We start from the raw sequence: 20,032 nt of genomic DNA on the forward strand, positions 1-20,032 counted from the left end.
AAACCTAAACAGAAAGAAATTAATAAACAGGGGAGCTTTAAGTGCTCTTTTTACTTGGATGTAATTGAGGATTTTATCCTTAGGAAATAAAATTATTCTTCCAGGAAATATTCTGGAGTGACTTCTGTGCCTTGCTTACATCTTCCCCATCCCTGTTTTCCATGCCCTCATGCTCAGCACTGAGGATAATTATGGATGTCTGTCACTTGTTTAAACAAAAGCTTTGTTTGGCAACCTTTCTCTTTCTGCTGCAGCTGCAAAACTGTGTGCACAGTGTGTTAATTTTTTACCTTTGATGCTTTGGGAAGGGTTTTTTTCCCTAATGAAAAAAAAAGGAAACCAATGAATGAGATCCCAATCTCTCCTGATCCACACAAAACGTGAAAGCAGCAACTTCCTTAGAAAACAATAGTAAATGAATGCTGAGACAGGATGAAATAAGCTGGATACTTCCTGGAAGCAAATTACTCCTCATGATATGGCAAAGCACAGACATAAAATGTAAGAGACTGAAAAAAAAAAAGAGCATGAAAATGTGAGGAAATAAAACAACAAAGAAATCCGTTGTTTTATTTGGGACAACACACTAGCAGGGCAACAGGGGGCATTTTCTCCTGTAAAATCAAAACAATAAATTACATATTAGCAGCCTGAAGTTCTCAGTTGCTTTTATATGAGGACAGGAAATTAAGAATGGATTTGATGTAGGCACTTGAGCAAATTATCATGGTTTAAATCAGAAAAAACCTTCCAGCGTATCAAGTTCTTCTTGGCATTTGCTCATAGGCAGACTTAGCCCAGAGTAAAGTGAAGCCCTCATTCACTAAATGGGGATTACACTGAATTTCTTTCAGTTATTGCAGAAATAGTCACAGGAGCTCAGTTTTGGCAGCAGCTGAAGCTCAGGAGATTGTGAAGCACAGGAAGCAATTACCCTTTGGTCAGTCACTCATTGGTACTGGGAATCGGAGACTAAAGAGCCAAATCTGGCCCTTCAGATTGAGCAGAAAGATCTTTTTCCTCTTGCTGCTTCCCAGTGTTTCCAGTCAGACTTTGTGCTGCATGAAGTGTTTGTCATTTCTGCTGTGCAGTCTCAGGGAAACACAGGGTAAACAAGGATAAAAGAGACTTTCTATGATTTATGGGTGTCATCCATAATTTTAAAAAGAAATGCCTCCTGGTTTGGAAAAGAATCCAAACTCATTTCTCTGGTAAAGAGGGAAAAACTCCTCTAAGGGGTGAGGTAATTGTGGATTCTCAGCTGCTGGATCAGAGTGGACTGGCAGGAGGAGGTGCTGCAGCCTCCCTTGGGATAAATTGTTTTATTTGTTTATTCTGCCCTTATCTCTGATCACAGCCACAGACATCACTTGGATCCCGCCAGTATTTCCTGCAGTTAATTTGAGCTAAATTAACTTTGGGTAAATACCATAACTGGTTTATGACAATGAAAGATTTATGTTTGTGTTGGGAAATGATTCATGGCTCTCCAGAGGAGAAACACCTCACACCTCCAGCAAACAGGAGTTAATAATCTTTGGAGTGGCAATATCATGAAAATATGAGAGAACAGGGCAGTTTTACCTCAGGCTGGTTTAGGATGGCAAAAGCATTTACCAGCAGCTGGAACAGGGATATTTGTATCCCTGTTTTTCCAGCTGGGACCTGCAATTGCTTGAGTCCAGCAGAAACTCTTTAGCAAAACTGTTACAGGGCAAATCGGTGCAGCAAAGCGTGAAATAATCCTGTGTGAAAAGTCAGACTCTAAGTAGTTTAACCTTTGAACTGCCTGATCTGCTTGTGAAGGGGGAGAACACAGTAAATAAATCAACAGGCTCAGCTGAGCACTCCCAAACCTGCATGAGGGAGCAATTTCCCAACACACCAGGCCTGCAGGTGTCTGGAGAAACACTTACAGCTGAGCCTGAGTGGATTCAGCTTTGTGAATGGCACTGGAGAACCCCATTAGGCATCTCATTTAGGAATTTTTATTTGTCTTATTTAAGGAATGTTTTAATGCAGAAGTCTGAGAGTTGCTGCTAGCTACGGTGAAGCTGAAAAGTGAAGTGTGGTTGGTGTTTATTGGGCAGCACTGTGCTATATAAAGACAAAATCGTCTAATCTTTGTCCTCTTTCAGAGCCATTTGCACACACTTCCTCCGTGCTTCTTTTTTTGGGGCTTTTTGCATATTTTTATCATCCCCAGCAGGTTCATGGCGCGTTCCCCACCTTCACCCAGCCCTGCTGTTCTCACGGCACACACAGGAGTGACAGAGGAGCAAGGCTGAGGAGCCAATTTAGCAAATTCCCACTGCTGCCTGCTGCTCAGTGTGCTCTGGGCACGGTGACATTGCTGTCCTCAGCACCACAGTGACATCCAGCTCATGTCAGCTCCAAACCCAGGAACTGTCAGGGGGGAGGAATCTGATGGAAGGAGCAGATGGGAAAGGTGCGAATGATTTTGGAGGTGCAGATTCCTGTTTCATCTGCCGGCTCTGCTGGCTGAGTGCTGCGGATATTGAGGGGCTGGAGCGTGTCCAGGGAATGAAATGGAGCTGGGAAAGGGAATGGAGAATCCTGAGGGAGCTGGGAAGGGAATGGAGAATCCTGAGGGAGCTGAGGGGGCTCAGCCTGGAGCAAAGGAGGCTCAGGGGGGGCCCTCCTGGCTTTGCACAGCTCCTGCCAGGAGGGAACAGGGACAGGGACAGGAGCAGAGGGAACGGCTCAGGCTGGGCCCTTGTGGTGGGGACTGGGCACAGGTGGGACTCGGTGATCCTGGAGCTCTTTTCCACCCTCAATGAACCCGCGATTCCGTGACTCCCTGACTACACTTCCCGGCACGCCCCGCGCCACCCCGCGCGTACTACAGGTCCCGGCGTGCTCCTGCGGGGGCGCGCGCGCTGCCCTCTGGGACTCGTAGTCCGGTCCCCGCTGCGGCGCCTCGGCGGGGAAGGGCGGGGGCATCGCGCGCACGGGCGCGGCGCGTGCGCGGCGCGGGGCCCCGGGCCGGATCTCTCGCGAGGAAGGACGCCATTATCGCAGCCGCCGCACAAAACACCACGAGAACTCGGCGCCCGCCTCACACGGTAACGCGGCGCCCCGCGGGCGGGAGCCTCCGCTACGCGGCCACCCCCCGGCCGCCCGCACGGCCCCGCACGGGGACACCGAGCACACACCGCGCTCCCGCCGCGCTCCCCGGGCCGCGAGCCGGCGGGGAGGGAGCGGCCGAGGCGGGGGGGCCGCGCGCCCCCCTCCGCCTCCCCCCATCGCTCTCATGGGGGTCGCCCGTGGCTCGATATCGGGGAGAAAATCCTCCCGGTGAGGGCGCTGAGGCCCCGGCACGGGGTGCCCGGACAAGATGGGGCTGTCCATGCATCCCTGGCAGTGCCCGAGGCCAGGCTGGACAGGGCTCGCAGCAGCCTGGGATGCTGGAAGGTGTCCGTGCCGTGGCAGGGCTGGAACGGGATCAGCTTTGAGGTCCCTTCCACCCGAAGGTTTGGCTCTTCCCGCTCCGCTCCGGGGCTCACCCCGTGCCGGGCTCCCGAGTGCCGGGCTCGGTGTCCCGCTGTCCCCCGGGATGTGTTTATGGCTGGGCTGGGAGCTCCTCCGTGCCTGCCCTGGTGCGGCAGGGTCCGGGCACAGCCCCGTGTGTGCTCATTCAGTGCCTGACAGGGTTCTCCACACCCATAGCAGGGTTGGTGTTCTGTGTCCTCTCCATGCCAGCCAGCTGTTTGACATTGAGTGCTTTCCATGCGATTTTGAGCCGCAGTTCTTCCCTGTGCGGGTGCTGAGGCTCTGGCACCGCTTTCCCTGTGGCTGCCCCTGCATCCCTGGCGGTGCCCAAGGCCAGGCTGGACAGGGCTCGGAGCAGCCTGGGATGGTGCGAGGTGTCCCTGCCATGGCAGGGCTGGAACGAGATGAGCTTTAAAGTCCCTTCCCACCCAAACTATTCCAGGATTCTCTCATCACACTCGGTATCCCGATACCCTTATTTGCAATTCAAGTGTTGCCTCCTTTTTCTCTCCCCCCCCCCCGCCCCCCCCCGCTTTTTTTTTTTTCTTTTTTTTTGTTTTATTTTTAAATCCATCCACAGTGGCAAGTTGTGTACTTCACCAAATATAGTCATTTTATCCTGCTATGGCACAGATAGTTTATGGATCAGTTTATTTTTGGAGCTCTCCAGGGAAGACTTTTTGAAGTAAACAAGGGTTATTAGCAACTGAGATATTTCTTTGGTTGGAAGCAGCTTTAAAGTGGAATTTTGGAGTGATTTTGGTACTTTCTTGCCGTCTGTGTGAGGTTACCTGAGGTGTGGTGCCCTATGGATATCAAGAGGCAAACCTGATATTTTATAACTTTAAATACTTCAACCAAGATTTTAAAATATCAAAAAAGTGTTTGAATTTCATAGCAGCGACTCTTGAAACAGAGGGTTTTCTCTATTAGGAAGTTTATATATATATATATAAATATATACATGTTTTAAATAGTTGTTTATAGAAATTTACCAGAATAACAAGACTTTGATTCTGAAACCCTGAGCACCTTTTCCCATCATTCAATGGAAGTAGTTCCATTTTCAGTAATAGATGTTAGGCAGAAAGATTAATTAATTTATTGGGAGAATAAAAAGATGGAGGTTGGATTTGGGAAACATTCCATCTTCTCCAGAGGCCACAAACATTTTAGAACTTTGTTTTTTCAATTTATCATCTCTTCTACAGCTGGGTTTTCTGTCTGAGTCACCCAGCCATGTGAAAGTTGTGTGGTTCCAGAGCAGGTGTTAATTAAGGTTCCTTCAAAGAACTAATTGATTAATAACATCCAGAGCAGTTTAATAAAACCATTAAGGGCGTGGTGCTAATTAGCAATGCTCACAGCTGCAGCTTCCAGAGGCACCTGCTCCAAGAAATAAGTTTGGAAAAGGGCTCCTCTCCTGCCTGTGCTGCTTTTACCATCCTTCTTCTGGAATTTTGGGCAATCAGGTGAGGAAAATGAGCTTTAGTCACAGCTCAGAGCTGCTGATTGTGGATTTGCTTTGGCTTGGAAAGGAGTTGGGGTGTCCCAAGGGATTCACTCCCAGGGAATTCCAGGGAGAGGCTCCTCTTTGCCAGGATTTGAGTTTGCCTCTGGTTTTCTCTTGAGCTTCTCCCTCATCTTGTGAAGCTTTGTAGGTGCAGGAGCAAGACACAGCTTTAATGTGCCAGAATTCCAGGGCTTCCCTTCGTTTTGTCAGAATTCCAGGGTTTTCCTTTATTGTGTCAGAATTCCAGGTCTTCCTTCATTTTGTCAGAATTCCAGGGTTTTCATCTCTTTCCTTGGAATTGGAGTTGCTGGGATTGAGCCACTTGTAGGAGGAGACAGAGCAAAGCCAGGTTGGATTTAGAACTACAAAATGTCTTTGTATGCAGAACTTTGCCAATAAAATTTTGGTCACAGGTTGATTTCCTTTAGTTTAAGACTCAATATTTAGTTATTGACAGTTGAAATAACCTTATTTTCTTTCTTATCCGTATCATCGACAGGGTAATCATCACATTTTATTTTTTTTCTTTCCCAAGTAAAATAAAAGGAATAAAATGTCTTCACAGTCACATAAACCACTTGTTTCTTGCAGGTTTAGGTTTTTAAAGGTGCTGGAAAATAGTGAATTTTGCAACCAGTTAGACTGAAAAACATACAAAAGGTTTAATTTCATCACACCCTTGGTATGTGGGACTTGAAATAAAATCATTTGTGGTGGTGTCTGTTGAACAGAATCATTTGATGTTGCTTCCTGTTTGTAACCCCTTACTTTAGGGCGCTTAAGGGAAGAATATATTCAGTTCAAAGCTCTGAAAATCTGAGTTTTACCATGGAGAAGAATGGAGGGAATTGATGGCAGTGGGGAGTTCCCTTTCCCTCAGGTATAAACAGACTAACCTGATCCTCCCCAGCACCCTCTGAATTGAAACTTTGGGGAATTTAAAACTGAATTTAGTTGGGATTTTTCTTTTAACTGCAGGGAGGGGAGCTGCCAAGCCAGGACCAGGTGGATTTAAATGAAAATTTAAAATTGGAGGCAGGATGGGAGGTTGGGCTGTGCTCCAGGAGCAGAGACAGGAGCAGAGGGAACAGCTCAGGCTGGGCCAGGGCAGGCTCAGCTCGGACAGCAGCAGGAATTTCCCCATGGAAAGGGGGGTCAGGGATGGGAACTGCCCAGGGAGGGCTGCAGTGCCCATCCCTGGAGGTGTCCCAGCAATTCCTGAGCTGGCACTCGGTGCTCTGGGCTGGGGACAAGGTGGGGATGGGGCACAGGGTGAACTCCATTATCCCAGAGCTCTTTTCCACCCTCAATAATCCTATGAAAATAACTCGGATTTTGAAGAACTGCTCAATTCATGTTCTCCTACCGAAATGATGCTCTTCATTATTTTTTTTGGCAAGAATTTAAAACTCCTGCTATCTCTCTGTTATACAGCAGTGCTAAGGTCTGGTTTGGCAGCTGGAAAGGTTCTTTTTCCTTGATGCCTGCAGCAGGAAAATCCATTAGAAGACTTTGGAGTGAGCAGGTTGTATTTGATGTTGGCTTTCCTGCTTTTTTGTAGTAGCAGCAGCAGCCTGTGCCAACACTGGGGGCTGTTCTTGTCTCCTCTGGAATTGCTGGATCGGAAACTTTTTCCAGTGTATTGAGGCCTAGCAGTGCACATATTAGGAAAAAACGAGAAAAAACTATAAATTATTATTATTATTATTCTCTTTTGTTGCTAAAGGTAAGCTGGCAGGCCAAGAGAGAAGGGCCGTAGAGAAGGAGGGATAAGTGGGATATTGGGAATGAATTCCTCCCGTGGGTGGGTGGGGAGCCCTGGCACAGATTGCAGAGCATTGTGGCTGTCCCTGGGTCCCTGGCACTGCCCAAGGCCAGGCTGGACGCTGGAGCACCCTGGGGTAGTGGAAAGTGGATGTTAAATTAATCCTGGAAGTTTGAATTTCCTGGAATAATGGAATGCCCTGAGCTGGAAGGACCCCCAGGGTTCCTCCAGTCCAGGGCATTCCCAAATTCCCCCCCTGGGCACCCCTGGCAGCGCTGTCCAACCTCTGCTGCAGCTCTGGCAGCCCCTGGGCAGTGCCAGCACCCTCTGAGGGCAGAACCTTTCCCTGATCTCCTCCTAAACCTGCCCTGGAAGTCCTCGTAGGATTTTTGGGGCTGTTCCCAATAAAAATCCTCCATCTAGTGGCTGAAAACAAGAAAACAACGGGACGGGATTTGCTGTCTGGGCAGGTCTGCTCTCACATTTGCTGCTTTTCAGCAAACTCTTACAAACTGTGCGTGGTGTGAACGATCCCTGTGGGGAACAATCTCGCCAGGATCCGGAATTCAGCCCCTGCAGGCACACACAGCTCCTTGCCCGGGGGTGGCTGCCGAGTTCCGCGGGATTGAATGGCTGCAAATCGAATTCAGGCACCTGAGGGCAGAGCTGGGCACATTTTGAATGTTTGTGTGAACATTTTGAATGTTCAATGTGTGAACATTTCCTGCCCAGCTCCTGGGGAATCATCCCCTGCAGGCTGTGCCAGGGGGGGCTGGCACACGGCAGCGGGGTCTGTACAGGCTCCACAGGGAATTTGGGCTGGAATTCCTGCTCTGTGTGACCACCCGCTGCCGTTCCTGTGCCTGGCCAGCAGGGAAGGCATTCCTGGGGTATTTATTTGTTGGCTGTTGTGTTAGGAGTGGTGCCAGGGTTAGAGGAGTTGGGAGAAGATATCCAAGCAAAACAGTGCCTTGTACCAGGTGGAACCAAAAAAAAAAAAAAAAAACCTAAAAAGCAAATATTTCTGAAGGCAAAACAATAAACCAACAATAATAATGGCAGCTTTCGTGGTAATACTTGAGAATTTCTGCCTCCCTGGGAGGTTTTCTACTCCAGAGCTTCCAGCTCCTTTATTCCTGGAGCAACTGTTTCCTGTTTTTGGTTGCTAGCTGAATTTTACCACTTGCTCTGGAGTCCATCACCGTTACACCTCTGTGAGTGATATTTCTTTGCTATATCCATCTCCAGAATGTTGTAGCTGATGTCCTGGTTTTCCCAGATAGGGAACATTTCTATCTTTTTTTTTTTTTTTTTTTTGAAAAACAGACATTTTTCCTGATCTTTGGCTGAATCAAAGCTGTTGTCTACTATTACACTCATTTTTAAGCTGTTAAACTGAAATGTTTGTGTGGTTTCACTATGAAATTTAATTCAAACACAATGTTTTTCCTTGTCTTTTAAGGTGGATTGAGGATAAGGGTGACAGCCAAACAGATGCTAAGAAAAATTATTCTCATTTGTAGTTTTGGGTAGTAAGAAGGAAGTGTAAATCTGATCTCTTCCTCCTAAAAATAAGTTTTAATTCATAATGTGATGGGCTGCAGAGAGCTGGGGCTCAAAGGAGGTTCTTGGATTTATGGAGCTTTGAGCCCTGCATGCTCTTAAATTGTTGCTTATTATTGTGTTCCATTTGCACTGGTGTGGCTGAATCGGGAATTGGTGCAGGAAGATTCTGTTCCAGCTGCCAAGCAAGGTGATTTTTTCATGGAGGAAAAGCCAGGCTCTGGGTTAGAGAATTGCTGCAAGTCCCAGAGAGTCTGAAATGAGAATTGTTGTGTCCTGAGCTTTGTAACTCCCGGGATTAACTTCATGTGTGGAATTATCCCAACATTCCCAGCTGTGCCCTTGGAGCTGCTCCAGGGGTTGTTCCCCAGGACTCTTCAGGGGGGTCCCAGCTGTGCCAGGGGTTTGGAGCCTCCAGAGGGGGATTCTTGTTCCTGGAGCCCTTCCCAGGGCCAGTCCTGTCCTGTTCTGGGGCTGCTGCTTTGCTGGGATCCCATAGTTTGCTTCCCAGGTGGAGTTAAGTGGGGATAATTCCATACCCAGAGACAGCTCAGTGCCCCTCTGGGCTGTTTCCCTGCAGGGATTTCAATAAAAACTGAATTAATGAGTATTTTGTCCTCTGCATGTTCCCTGGAGGGCGTGGATGATGTTTATACCATAATCCCTGTGCAGCTTGAGGTCATTTCTCTGCTCCTGGAGATCAGCCCTGGCCTGTGCTGGCTTTATTCCTGTCACCGGGCTGGGCTTTGTGGTACCTGCTGTGGAAAACCTTGGGAAGTCTCACTAAATCAGAGGAGTTTTTGCAGGATAAGGACCTTTGGCTGAGAAAAATGGGCTCAATTAATGAATTAAGTTCATTTGAGGGGAATAGTTTTCCATGGACAGGGACAGATGGGATATGGGGGTGAGGCCCTGGGGTGATTTCCCAGAGCAGCTGAGGCTGCCCCTGATCCCTGGCAGTGCCCAAGGCCAGGCTGGGCAGGGCTGGAGCAGCCTGGGGCAGTGGGAGGTGTCCCTGGGCTGGGATGGGATGGGATGAGCCTCAATGCCCCTTCCCACCCCAACAATTTCATGATTCCAAATGCGCTTGGATAAAGATTTTTGGAACAGAAATTCCATATTTGAGCTGTGCCTTTAACTGATCAGAGGGAAGAGTGGAATGAAGAAGAGGAAGAACGTTTGAGGCTCTGGGGCTGGGCAGAGGGAAATGGCATTTCCCAGCTTTTCCCACACAAGCTGCAGGAACATTTGCCACAGTGCAAGTTGGAATCTAAAGGAAGATTTTCATTTATCAATAGCACTGGGAAATGTGCAGAGAGCTCAGCTGCTCCAGCCAGAGCAGTGCAATTCCACACTCCAAGCAGAGCTTTGGAATGTGTTTGGGTTTTTTTAAAGATAATGTTTACCCTTGCTAATTAATATGAGAGAAGGTTTCTGTTTTGTGCATGTTCTCCTGTGTCAACAAGGCATTGGATGGGTTTGATTATCCACTTTGGAATGCTGCCCTGTGACCAGGGAAAGCCATCAGATATTTCAGTAAATAGCTTTGTTTACAAGGGACTGCTCAGAAGAATTATTCAGAATTAATGTTTTAAAATAGATTAATTAAATTACATTAAACTTGTGTGTGGAAAAGCTAATCTGGAATTCAGGTGAATTTAATTTAGTTGCTTACAAATATTAATTTACTTAATTAAACAAATGCTGATTGAATTCTGTGTTAAGTGTATCAATTCTGAGTAAGAGTATTGGCAGAGATATTTAATGTAATTTATCTAATCAGCTTTAAATTTATATCTTTAGTTGTCTGTGATGAGGTTTTTCTTGAGTATTCCAGTACTGGAGCCACTTCCAGGCAAGTGCTTACAGGGATGCTCAAGGCTTTTTGCTCCCATTTTTAAGGGAAAATGAGATAATTTTTAGTTGTAGTTTCATTTATCCAGCAGGTGTCTGCTGGGATTATTGGATCAGAGGAACAAAGTGGGGGGGGGAAAGGGGGGCACTGGAAGAGCTGCTCTGGTAATGGCTGTAAGAGCTCAGAGGGGTTAGAGAACCCCTAAGAGAACCTGGGATTTCACAGAATTGGTTATTGAGGGTGGAAGGAGCTCTGGGATCAGCTGTGCCCCATCCCCACCTTGTCCCCAGCCCAGAGCACCGAGTGCCAGCTCAGGAATTGCTGGGACACCTCCAGGGATGGGCACTGCAGCCCTCGCTGGGCAGTTCCCATCCCTGACCCCCCTTTCCATGGGGAAATTCCTGCTGCTGTCCGAGCTGAGCCTGCCCTGGCCCAGCCTGAGCTGTTCCCTCTGCTCCTGTCCCTGTTCCCTCCTGGCAGGAGCTGTGCAGAGCCAGGAGGGCCCCTGAGCCTCCTTTGCTCCAGGCTGAGCCCCCTCAGCTCCCTCAGGATTCTCCATTCCCTTTCCCAGCTCCCTCAGGATTCCCCATTCCCTTTCCCAGTTCCCTCAGGATTCCCCATTCCCTTTCCCAGCTCCCTCAGGATTCTCCATTCCCTTTCCCATTTCCCTCAGGATTCTCCATTCCCTTCCCAGCTCCCTCAGGATTCTCCATTCCCTTCCCAGCTCCCTCAGGATCCTCCATTCCCTTCCCAGCCCCATTCCCTTCCCTGGACACACTCCAGCCCCTCCAGGTCTGTCTTGGAGGAGCCCAAACCTGAGCAGAGCCCCAGGTGTGGCCTCAGCCGTGCCCAGCACAGGGACAGTCCCTGCCCTGGGGTTGTGGCCATGCCAGGGCTGGTGCCAGCCAGGTGCCAGTGGCCTCTTGCCCACCTGGGCTCCTGTTCAGCCCCTGTCCTTTCCCAGCTTTCCGGCCTGGAGCTCCTGGGGTTGTTGTTCCCAAGGGTTCTGTGGAACCTCATGGATCCAGACTGGCCCTTTGGAGGCACCCAGGGAATTGGGAGTGGAGAGGGGAGACACATGAATGGTTCCCCACTTTTAGAGTTGGAGGAGCCCCTGGAATTCTCTGGGAGAATCCAAAAGTGCAGCACAGATCCACCAAAAGCTGTAATTGGTGTGAGCCTGGCTGGCCAGGAGCTCCTTTAATGGAATATTTTCCACTGCCTGGTAGAACCTTCCTCCCCATCCCCTCTCCCAGCCAGGGGCAAAGTGTCCATAAAATATTCCTGTGTTGATCCAACTTCCATGTGCTGCTTGGGGAGGAGAGGTGGGCACGTTCCTTGGCCCTGCTGTGGTTGATCCCCAGCTTCCTGGCTTTCTGTTAATATTTCTTTTTTATAACTGAAAATTTGTTCCTGGGAGTAGTTCAGCGCTGGTGGCCTGATGCCAATGTACATACACTTAATTTAGATTTAATGGGGACTAAAGTTTCAGACAGGAGGTGGAAAAAAAGGGGGAATATAGAGGAAATTTCAAGAAAAAGAGTGTTTTACGTGAGGAAAACTGGTAAATACTTCATTGAGTAAAGTACATGGAAACCATAATGGCAAAGTTACTCTGGATTTGTTGACTGAAGCTTTTGGAAGCTGATAAACTCCTCTAACTCTCATCCTGTTGAATTTGATCAGGCTTTTCCCCTTGGTTCTAAAGCAAGGTCATCCCACCAATAAAATTTACTGTTAGAAATGGAAATGGTGAATTTGGGAGAGGAACTCTTTATTCAAGGTGTGAGAACAGCACTGGCTGCAGCTTCCTTGGGCTTTCCTAATCCCCAGGATTCATAACAAATTTATTTGTTATTTTGTTTGTATTTATTTGTTTTCCCCTTCATGCTTTGATCCAGGATGGCAGCAGAAGGGAATTTTGTCCTGGCTTTGAAAAGGAACAATTGTGGCTGATTTCTTCCAAGTTGTATCTGACTTAGTGAAATTGGAATAACATTTGTTTAAATTGAAGTAAATACTGATGTTATGAACACACATTTCTCTGTGTGCGCTGTAGCTGCTCTGCCAGTTGTGGTTGTGCCCTTGTTTCAAGGCTCTGGGACAGAATATTTGGGTATTCCTGAAGCTGAACATTTGGGACAGAATATTTGGGCATTCCTGAGGTGAAGTTGAACACTTTCAACCTATGGCCCCTGAGAGGTGGACAATGGGTGTTGGAAACAGGAAATAACTGAAGAAAAATTGAATTTAGTGATTTTTAAATTTAATTTTGAAGGTATGTGTTTGCATCTTGAGTTGTGCAGGGCCAGGAGTTACTCAGGATTTTTTGTGCTAAATAAGTGAAGCATTAAAGTGGATTGATACATTTATTACAATTTAATTGCAATTCCTTCAGAGGAGAAATTTGTTGCTATGAGAGGTTTCAATGCAACACGTGCAGCATCAGTGAGTCCTGTCATAACCAAGTGAATCACAGTGACCCCTGTAAATAATAAGCTTTTAAACAGTTCTAATTTGCTCTAATTTGGCCTCTTTTGGTGCTTGCAGGGGTGGCTGTGTCCCCTGAAGGCGAGGGCAGGGCTCTCCTGTGCAGGCCGTGTGTGACAGCATGGAACAGCACAGCTGCTTTGTTCTGCTCAGCCTGGCTGGGCACCAGGACTTCTCAGAAATGGCAAATTTCACTTGCCAAAATGGCATCCACGACCATGGAAGGGCTGCCAGGGTTTTTGGGCTTGCTGCCACACGCTGTGCTGGCCCAAAAGTCTTTCACCATGAGCAGAATTTCAAGTGACTCAGTGCTGGCAGAGCTGGTGTTTTGGGTAAACAGTTTGGGGATGTGGGGAGGCCTCCTCAGAATCCTTCTCTAGGTTGTGTTGCTCTCCTAAAAATTTATCCTCTCCACGTCTGGCCTGATGGATTTCTTGGGCTCGAGTGGAAGAGGAAAATCATTGTGCATAGCTGGATTTGATTCTGTGTTGATGGATGAATTATCATTTCCATCAGTAAATCTCCATTTATCTCTCCAGTGTTTTTTACTCCAGGTTAAAAAAGGAAAAAAGAAAAGTCCACTGATCTCTTGGTATTCCTTGTCCAGCCCTTTGTAAAATGGTAGAAGCTAGGAGAGATTGCAGTGATTTTATTTCAATTTTACAAGTTGAAGGTTTCTCTTAAAACACTAATAAATAACCTGGACTGAGAATTCCAGGGGAGCAAGGCTGAGAAATATTCTGACTTTAAAATCAGGACCATATCCTGAAAAAGGTTTCATCAGAGCTGAGCTGTAGAAAACCCAGGCAAGTTCATCCTGAAGAAAAAAGTCAAGTTTTGCTTTAGTTGTAACAAGATGTGAGGAAATTCCTGGTTCTCACTGAGTTTAGGAAGATTTTAGAGGCCTGTTAAGATTCAGAATTTGCAAATCTGGTGTGGATTGGAGCTTTGTGAACTTTGAGACTGTGAGCTGAAAGTTCTCCTCGTCCCTGGGAATGTGCAGTGAAGAGCAAGGAAAGCCTCAGCTCCTGCCTCAGCCCTGGGGCAGGGAGGTTCCTCCTGCAGGGGCTGAGCTGTGGATGCCACTGGAAAATCCTTTTGTAGCTTGGTCAGTTCTCTGAGAACCGAATTTCTGATAAAGGGAGAATGAAAAACCGGAGGTGTTGGTGCTGTCTGAGCTGTTTCACAAATATTAACCCTGTCCTTGCTGCTGTTTTGCAGGAGTGCATGCCTGGGCCAGCTCTGCCCTGGGGAGCTGCAGTGGTGCCTGAGGGGTTTTGCTGCAGGTTCTGAATGATGTCAGAGCAGGATTTGGCAGATGTGGTTCAGATTGCTGTGGAGGACCTGACTCCTGATAATCCAGGTAGGAGGAGACTTCCAGCAGTGCCCATGAACTGGAAATCACTGCTGAGCTTTTCTTTAAAATACAAAGCAGGGTTTTATTCCAAAAGGTGCTTTTGAAGCCCATGTGCCATGATTTCCAGAGCTTCGCTTGTGTATCCTCAAACTCTTTAGATCAGATTATTTTATTTATTTCACTTTTCTCTTAATTGCCTGTTTGTTTTTTGTGCAGGGGTAGACTAACCCCAAAACCACTGAAATATTCCTGCAGTCTTGTTTTTTCCCATGGTTAATGTTTTCCTCCAATGGAAACTGTTCCCCATCCATTAGCAATTGTTTTATGTGTAAGACACTTTGTCTCATCCATTATTAAAATTCTTTGGACAGTCAAATGGCAAAACACTTCTGAAAGTAAATATTTGGATATCACTTGCTCAGAAATTGACTTCCTGAGTGAAAATCTATTGAGATGTTGGTCCTCTGTGGCTATTGCAAGGAAGAGCAGTAATGGAAATGAGAGACACAGGCCAAAAAAACTGCTTTTGTGGTAGAAAATGAAAAAGTTACCTCAGAAATGGTCCCAAAGAGTTGGAGGAGAAACTGGAACCTGCCAGTCCTACAAAAGTCTTTGCTTGGTAGAGGAACTCAAACCTGGTCCCATCACCACTGTCAGAGATTTGAAAGAAACCCCAAGCAAGTGTCAAAGAACACATTAAGTATCTTAATTAAATTTACAGGCTTTTGTGGTTTTAATTTGAGCTTTGTCCTCTCAGGCTCTAAACCTTGGCAATGCAAAAACCTTTTTGTTTCCTTTGCAGTTGTGTTGGAGAACCATGAGGTGGCAGATGATGATGTGGAACCTGCCCTGAAACGTCAGAGGATAGAAATCAACTGCCAGGATCCCTCTATTAAGGTTATTTAATCCTCTTTCCTGGGTTTCATTTTAATGATAATTTAGTTTAGGGGAAGTTATTACAAAAATGTAAAATAAATTGTTTATACTTAATACTGGAATTACTCTGGTAGATACTTGTGCATTTTTAGGTACAAATTTAAAAATCTGGATAATTGTCTACTTTTTCAGTGTAGAATTAGTAGCAAGAATTTCAGATGTAGTGTAAAATATCACCAGAATTAATTCCACTGACCCAAAACTTCTGTATTGGGACATTTTTTGATAAAGTAAATGAAGTTGACCAAAAAAATGAACTTGAGGATGTGTTTGTGTTACAGTTTGTAGATACTTTCAGCCATGTTTGAAGCTATTATTTGAAGCTAACAGCATTTTCCCGATAGATAATTCACATTTAATTCTGGCTCAGGAGCTCAGAAATCACCCTGCTGTGATTCAGGGCTGGTTTTTGCCCTGGAGTGTGAGTACCTGATGATATTTCAGTGCCACAGCCACTGTGCTGTGTAATTCTGTATTTTTGGGGCGATCCCAGGGGCTGGAGCTGTGTGAAGGAGGGGTTTGGGGTGCTCAGTGGCTGCAGGGCCACAAGATGGCACAGCTGCTGTTTGCAAAGCACACAGAGTGCAGCTCTCCCTCTAATGGCCTGTTTTCCCAGGAGAACTCAAGTGGAATATGTTTTCTTTTCAAAAAGATTGCTTAGCAAAACAGATTTTATTTATTTGCTTTTCTTGATTTGCTGTTCAGCAGGAAGCTGAAGTGAGTGGCATTAATTGTCTCTGAGATTTTTTGTGTTGATACAATTTCCACTGCAATTTATCTGTTTGGGCAGGAAAAAAACTCACTAACTTTATCCAGGAGGATGCATCCAGAGATTTATAATCCTTTTGTTTTCACATGTGGGCTGCAAGGCTTTGGCAAGTCATTAGAAATGATTTTGCAGTGGATGAAATCATCCTGACAAAGTGCTTAGGTGAAAATGGCTTTGGCTGGGCTGCTTTTGGCTCCCAGCTAAAGATCTGGAAGAATGTGAGCCTGCTGAAACGCTCCTGGATGTCATCAGGGGTGGATTTTGTCACTAGACAGGCTGTGAGTTCCTCTAGGATTGCTGCCCAGTCACGTTTGTGTGGAGCTTCCTCGGGAGCGGGGACGAGCTCGGAGCGCTCAGCGCGGGTTCTTCTCCTCCCTCCGCAGTCGTTCCTGTACTCCATCAACCAGACCATATGCCTGAGGCTGGACAGCATCGAGGCCAAGCTGCTGGCCTTGGAGGCCACCTGCAAGTCCCTGGAGGAGAAGCTGGACCTGGTCATGAACAAGCAGCACAGCCCCATCCAGGTGCCCATGGTGGCCGGGTCCCCGCTGGGCGCCACCCAGACCTGCAATAAAGTCCGATGGTAAGGACACAGCACTGCCCGCTGCCCTAAAACCCCCAAATGCAGGAGCTGGCCATTCCTGCTCCCTCTGCAGCTGGCTAGAGGCTGCTGCTGGAGGTAGAGTTCATTTATCTTCTTGAAGGTAATTTTTGTAGCAGTTTTGTGATGTTACTCAGAAGCAGATGCTGGTCTAGGGACAGTTTGCAGTTCTTCCCACATTTCATCCTGACTTAAACCAGACTCCTTCATCCATCCCCTGGAAAAGCCTCAGCAGCTCTTTCAGACAGGTTTTTGAGACTTGCTCTGCTTTTATTTATAGCTGTTTTGACTTAATGAGTTCATCATCATTCTAATTGCTTCTCATTTTACTTCTCTTCACCAGAAGTACAATGGACTGTGTTTTATGAACTTGTTTGCTAAAGAACCCTGCTAGAAAAATATCTCTGCTTTTTTTGGAGTTAGAAGCTGGAGGTGGAAAATCTGTTGAATAATCTAATGCTGAAAGATTTTGCTGAAAGATCAGGCTTGACCTGCAGTCCCTTTGTGTCTCACTCCGCTAATGTGGTTTTAAATACCTAAATCTTGATGTGTCTGTCATCTTATCATCAAGGTGATCCCAGCCAGAGAAATCTGCTTAACAAAAGACTCTTTTCTCCAACACTTCTTCCTCCTTTTTCAGTTTTTTTTATAGCTGGAAAACACTTCATACTGCTCTGAATAACTACTTTTTACTCTCCATTACAAAGGGGTGTGCAGGCATTTAATTTTTCTTTTAAGCAGGTGCTGTGTCTGCTTTTACCTCTGCTTTTGAGGGCTTCATACACTGGAAAGATTAATTATGGCTGAGCTGTGTAATAACAGACACAAAGTACATGCAATAAAGACTTGGATCACAGAGAGAGCAACCAGAGTTTTACACCAGGACTTTTGCTAAGTACTTCTTTCTCAATAATTGTTTCTTCAAGAGCCTTCTTGTCATTAATTTAGAGATGTCCAAGTTCTTGTGCACAAGCTGAACTTTTTGCTGTGGTTTTTGCACAAAAGGCTTCAGAAACCTTTTCAGGAACCCACAGCCCCTTTGGGACCCTATTAATTCATGCTCAGTGAATGCTTTCCTCTGTAAATTGTACTGTTTTGAGTTTCTGGAGGAATTTGTCAGACTTGAGCTGTTTGGTTTGGTTTGGTTTGTTTTTAAATCTCTGCAACCATCAGAAATCTGTCCTGGCTGTTGATTGTACTTCATCTTTTGGTTTGGGTTACAGATTTTTGCTGACAGCTCCTCAGCCGCTCTGACACCATCATTTAGATAGAAGTCTTGAAGAAAGCAGGAATCTCTGCCCCAAATATTTGTTGCTGTTGGTCTGAAGTTGCACATTATCAGAGGTGTGATGCCAGGAGAGCACTGAGGGCTTTTTGTTCTGGAGCAGACTGTGGCCTGTGGGACTCGAGAGAAAATAGGGCTGGATGTGTTGAATTTGGCACTGGGGACACTCCATTTGCACAGGGACAGAATGTTTCCCTGAATTCCCTGTCTTTCATCCATAAATCCCTTTATCACTTGTTGATTGTTTCCAATTAAAGGCTGTTCCATTGTACCAGCTCTGTATCCTTCCCTCTCCCCCATCCATCACAGGAGGCAGAGCTTCCCACAAGTTTGGGATAGGGATTTTCAGATTCTCCACAGGAATGGGATTCTCCAGCCTCCTTCTCCTCCTCCTGCCACCAAACTCATGCTGGGTTTGCTGCTGTGACAAAAAGTTGTGGTTATTAAAGGCTGTCAGGGAAGATGGTGCTGCACTGCCAGGAGAGCAGCTGCTCTTGGGGGAAAAAAGGGAATAAATCCAGTAAATACCTCAGGATCCTGGCTGAGAATTGGGGCTGTGGGAATCCACGAGCTGGGGGTGCTTCTGGGGGGGGCCTGGCCTTGATTCTGCCCCTCAGGTGAGACCCCACCTGCAGAGCTGCCCCAGCACAGGAGAGACCTGGAGCTGCTGACAGAGCCCAGAGGATGGAGCAGGATGAGCAGAGGATGGAGCAGGAAGGCTGGCAGAGCTGGGATTGTTCACCTGGACAGGAGGAGCTTTGGGGTGACCTCAGTGTGGCCTTCCAGGACCTGGAAGAGCTGCAGGAAAGATGGAGAAGGACTTTGGACAGGACCCAGGGAATGGCTCCCACTGCCAGAGGGCAGGGCCAGCTGGGACAGTGGGAAGGAATTGCTCCCTGGGAGGATGGCAGGCCCTGGCACACATTCCCAGGGAAGCTGTGGCTGCCCCTGTGCAGGAACTGAGTTTGTGGTGACTGGAGTGGGGCTGGCACAGCCCAGCCCTAACTGGGCACAGTGTGAGGAGCAGGAGAGCAGCACTGACAGCAACGAGCCATGGAATGCCCAGGGGTGCTGGGCAAGCACCAGGGAGCAGAGGGCACCCAGGGATGGGGCATGAATAGAGGGCACTCAGGGGCAGGGCATGAATGTGAGGGCACTCAGGGGCAGGGCATGAATGTGAGGGGACAGAGGGCACACAGGGGCAGGGCATGAATGTGAGGGGACAGAGGGGCAGGGCATGAATGTGAGGGAACAGAGGGCACACAGGTGCAGGGCATTAACATGAGGGCACACAGGTGCAGGGCATGAACATGAGGGCACACAGGTGCAGGGCATTAACATTAGGGAGCAGAGGGCACACAGGTGCAGGGCATTAACATGAGGGCACACAGGTGCAGGGCATTAACATGAGGGCACACAGGTGCAGGACATTAACATGAGGGCACACAGGGGCAGGGCATTAACATGAGGGAGCAGAGGGCACACAGGTGCAGGGCATTAACATGAGGGCACACAGGTGCAGGCCATGAAGGTCAGGGGATAAAAGGCTGGGCTGAAGGACAGAGGAGCAGCTGCTGCAGCCTTCTGAAGTGGCAGGGTGTTACTCTGTGTGGGCAGGACCTGAAGCCTTCTGCTGAGGTATGGTGTTAGTGTGGGTGCTTAAAGCCTTCTGGAATGGTGTGCTTGAGACTGTGTATGTCATCAAATTAAAAAGTTCTCTTTGGAATCACAAGATTTTTAAAGGGTACTGAAGAAGTGGAAGTAAAATTTGGATGCTTTTGAGTAAAATAATTTGGTGAAGTGAAATTTCAGTTTAAGAGCTGAGAATTTGAATGGTTTTTCATAATTTTGTGGATTGGGCCACAGAATTGTTGCTTTTCCCCATATGTCATGGTATGTGCTGTGGCACCCCTGGAAGTGCCCAAGGCCAGGCTGGAGGTGTTCAGATGAAAATGGAGAGAATTGAAAGGTAAATGGAGCTCAGGTGTTTTCCTGCACCTATTTTTTTTTGCTACAGTTAAAAAACAGACCACAAACATCTGGTTCTGTTCCATATGTATTTGTGGGTAATTGACAACAAGTACAGAGATAAAAACATTTATATTTTGTCTTTAATGAGACTGGGATAGTAGTAAATGGAACTGCAGATTAATTGCACTCAGTTAATGAGCCAAGATCCATCCTGGTGTCCTTGAACAAAACTCTTTGGGGGTTGAACATTGGCTAATTAATGTGGCTAATTAATCCTCAGATGCAGTTTTGTACCAGATGGGATGTTTGAGTTTGCTGTGTTTTTGTAGGTGTGGATCATTGAAATGTTTGTTTTACCATTGAATTTAATCAGCAGAACAATTTAATTGAATTTGGAGAACAAGACTTGTCCAC

General features: G+C 46.9%; 1 protein-coding gene across 2 annotated transcripts in view; it reads left to right on the forward strand.

Annotated features, from left to right (window-relative positions):
- Positions 1–3,011: 3,011 nt before the first annotated feature.
- Positions 3,012–20,032, forward strand: part of BANP (BTG3 associated nuclear protein) — a 110,925-nt gene continuing 93,904 nt past the window's right edge. Inside the window, exons 1-4 of one of the 2 annotated variants that reach the window (XM_058034091.1) lie at positions 3,012–3,086; positions 13,921–14,062; positions 14,859–14,953; positions 16,145–16,344. In XM_058034091.1, coding sequence (XP_057890074.1) covers positions 13,993–14,062; positions 14,859–14,953; positions 16,145–16,344 — 365 coding nt within the window. In that variant the 5' untranslated portion in view covers positions 3,012–3,086; positions 13,921–13,992. Of the gene's footprint in view, positions 3,087–4,545; positions 4,986–13,920; positions 14,063–14,858; positions 14,954–16,144; positions 16,345–20,032 lie in introns of those variants that run through there. The other variant, XM_058034093.1, reaches the window with a different exon arrangement.

The sequence above is a fragment of the Melospiza georgiana genome, chromosome 14, assembly GCF_028018845.1.
Source record: "Melospiza georgiana isolate bMelGeo1 chromosome 14, bMelGeo1.pri, whole genome shotgun sequence".
NCBI classification, from domain to species: domain Eukaryota; kingdom Metazoa; phylum Chordata; class Aves; order Passeriformes; family Passerellidae; genus Melospiza; species Melospiza georgiana.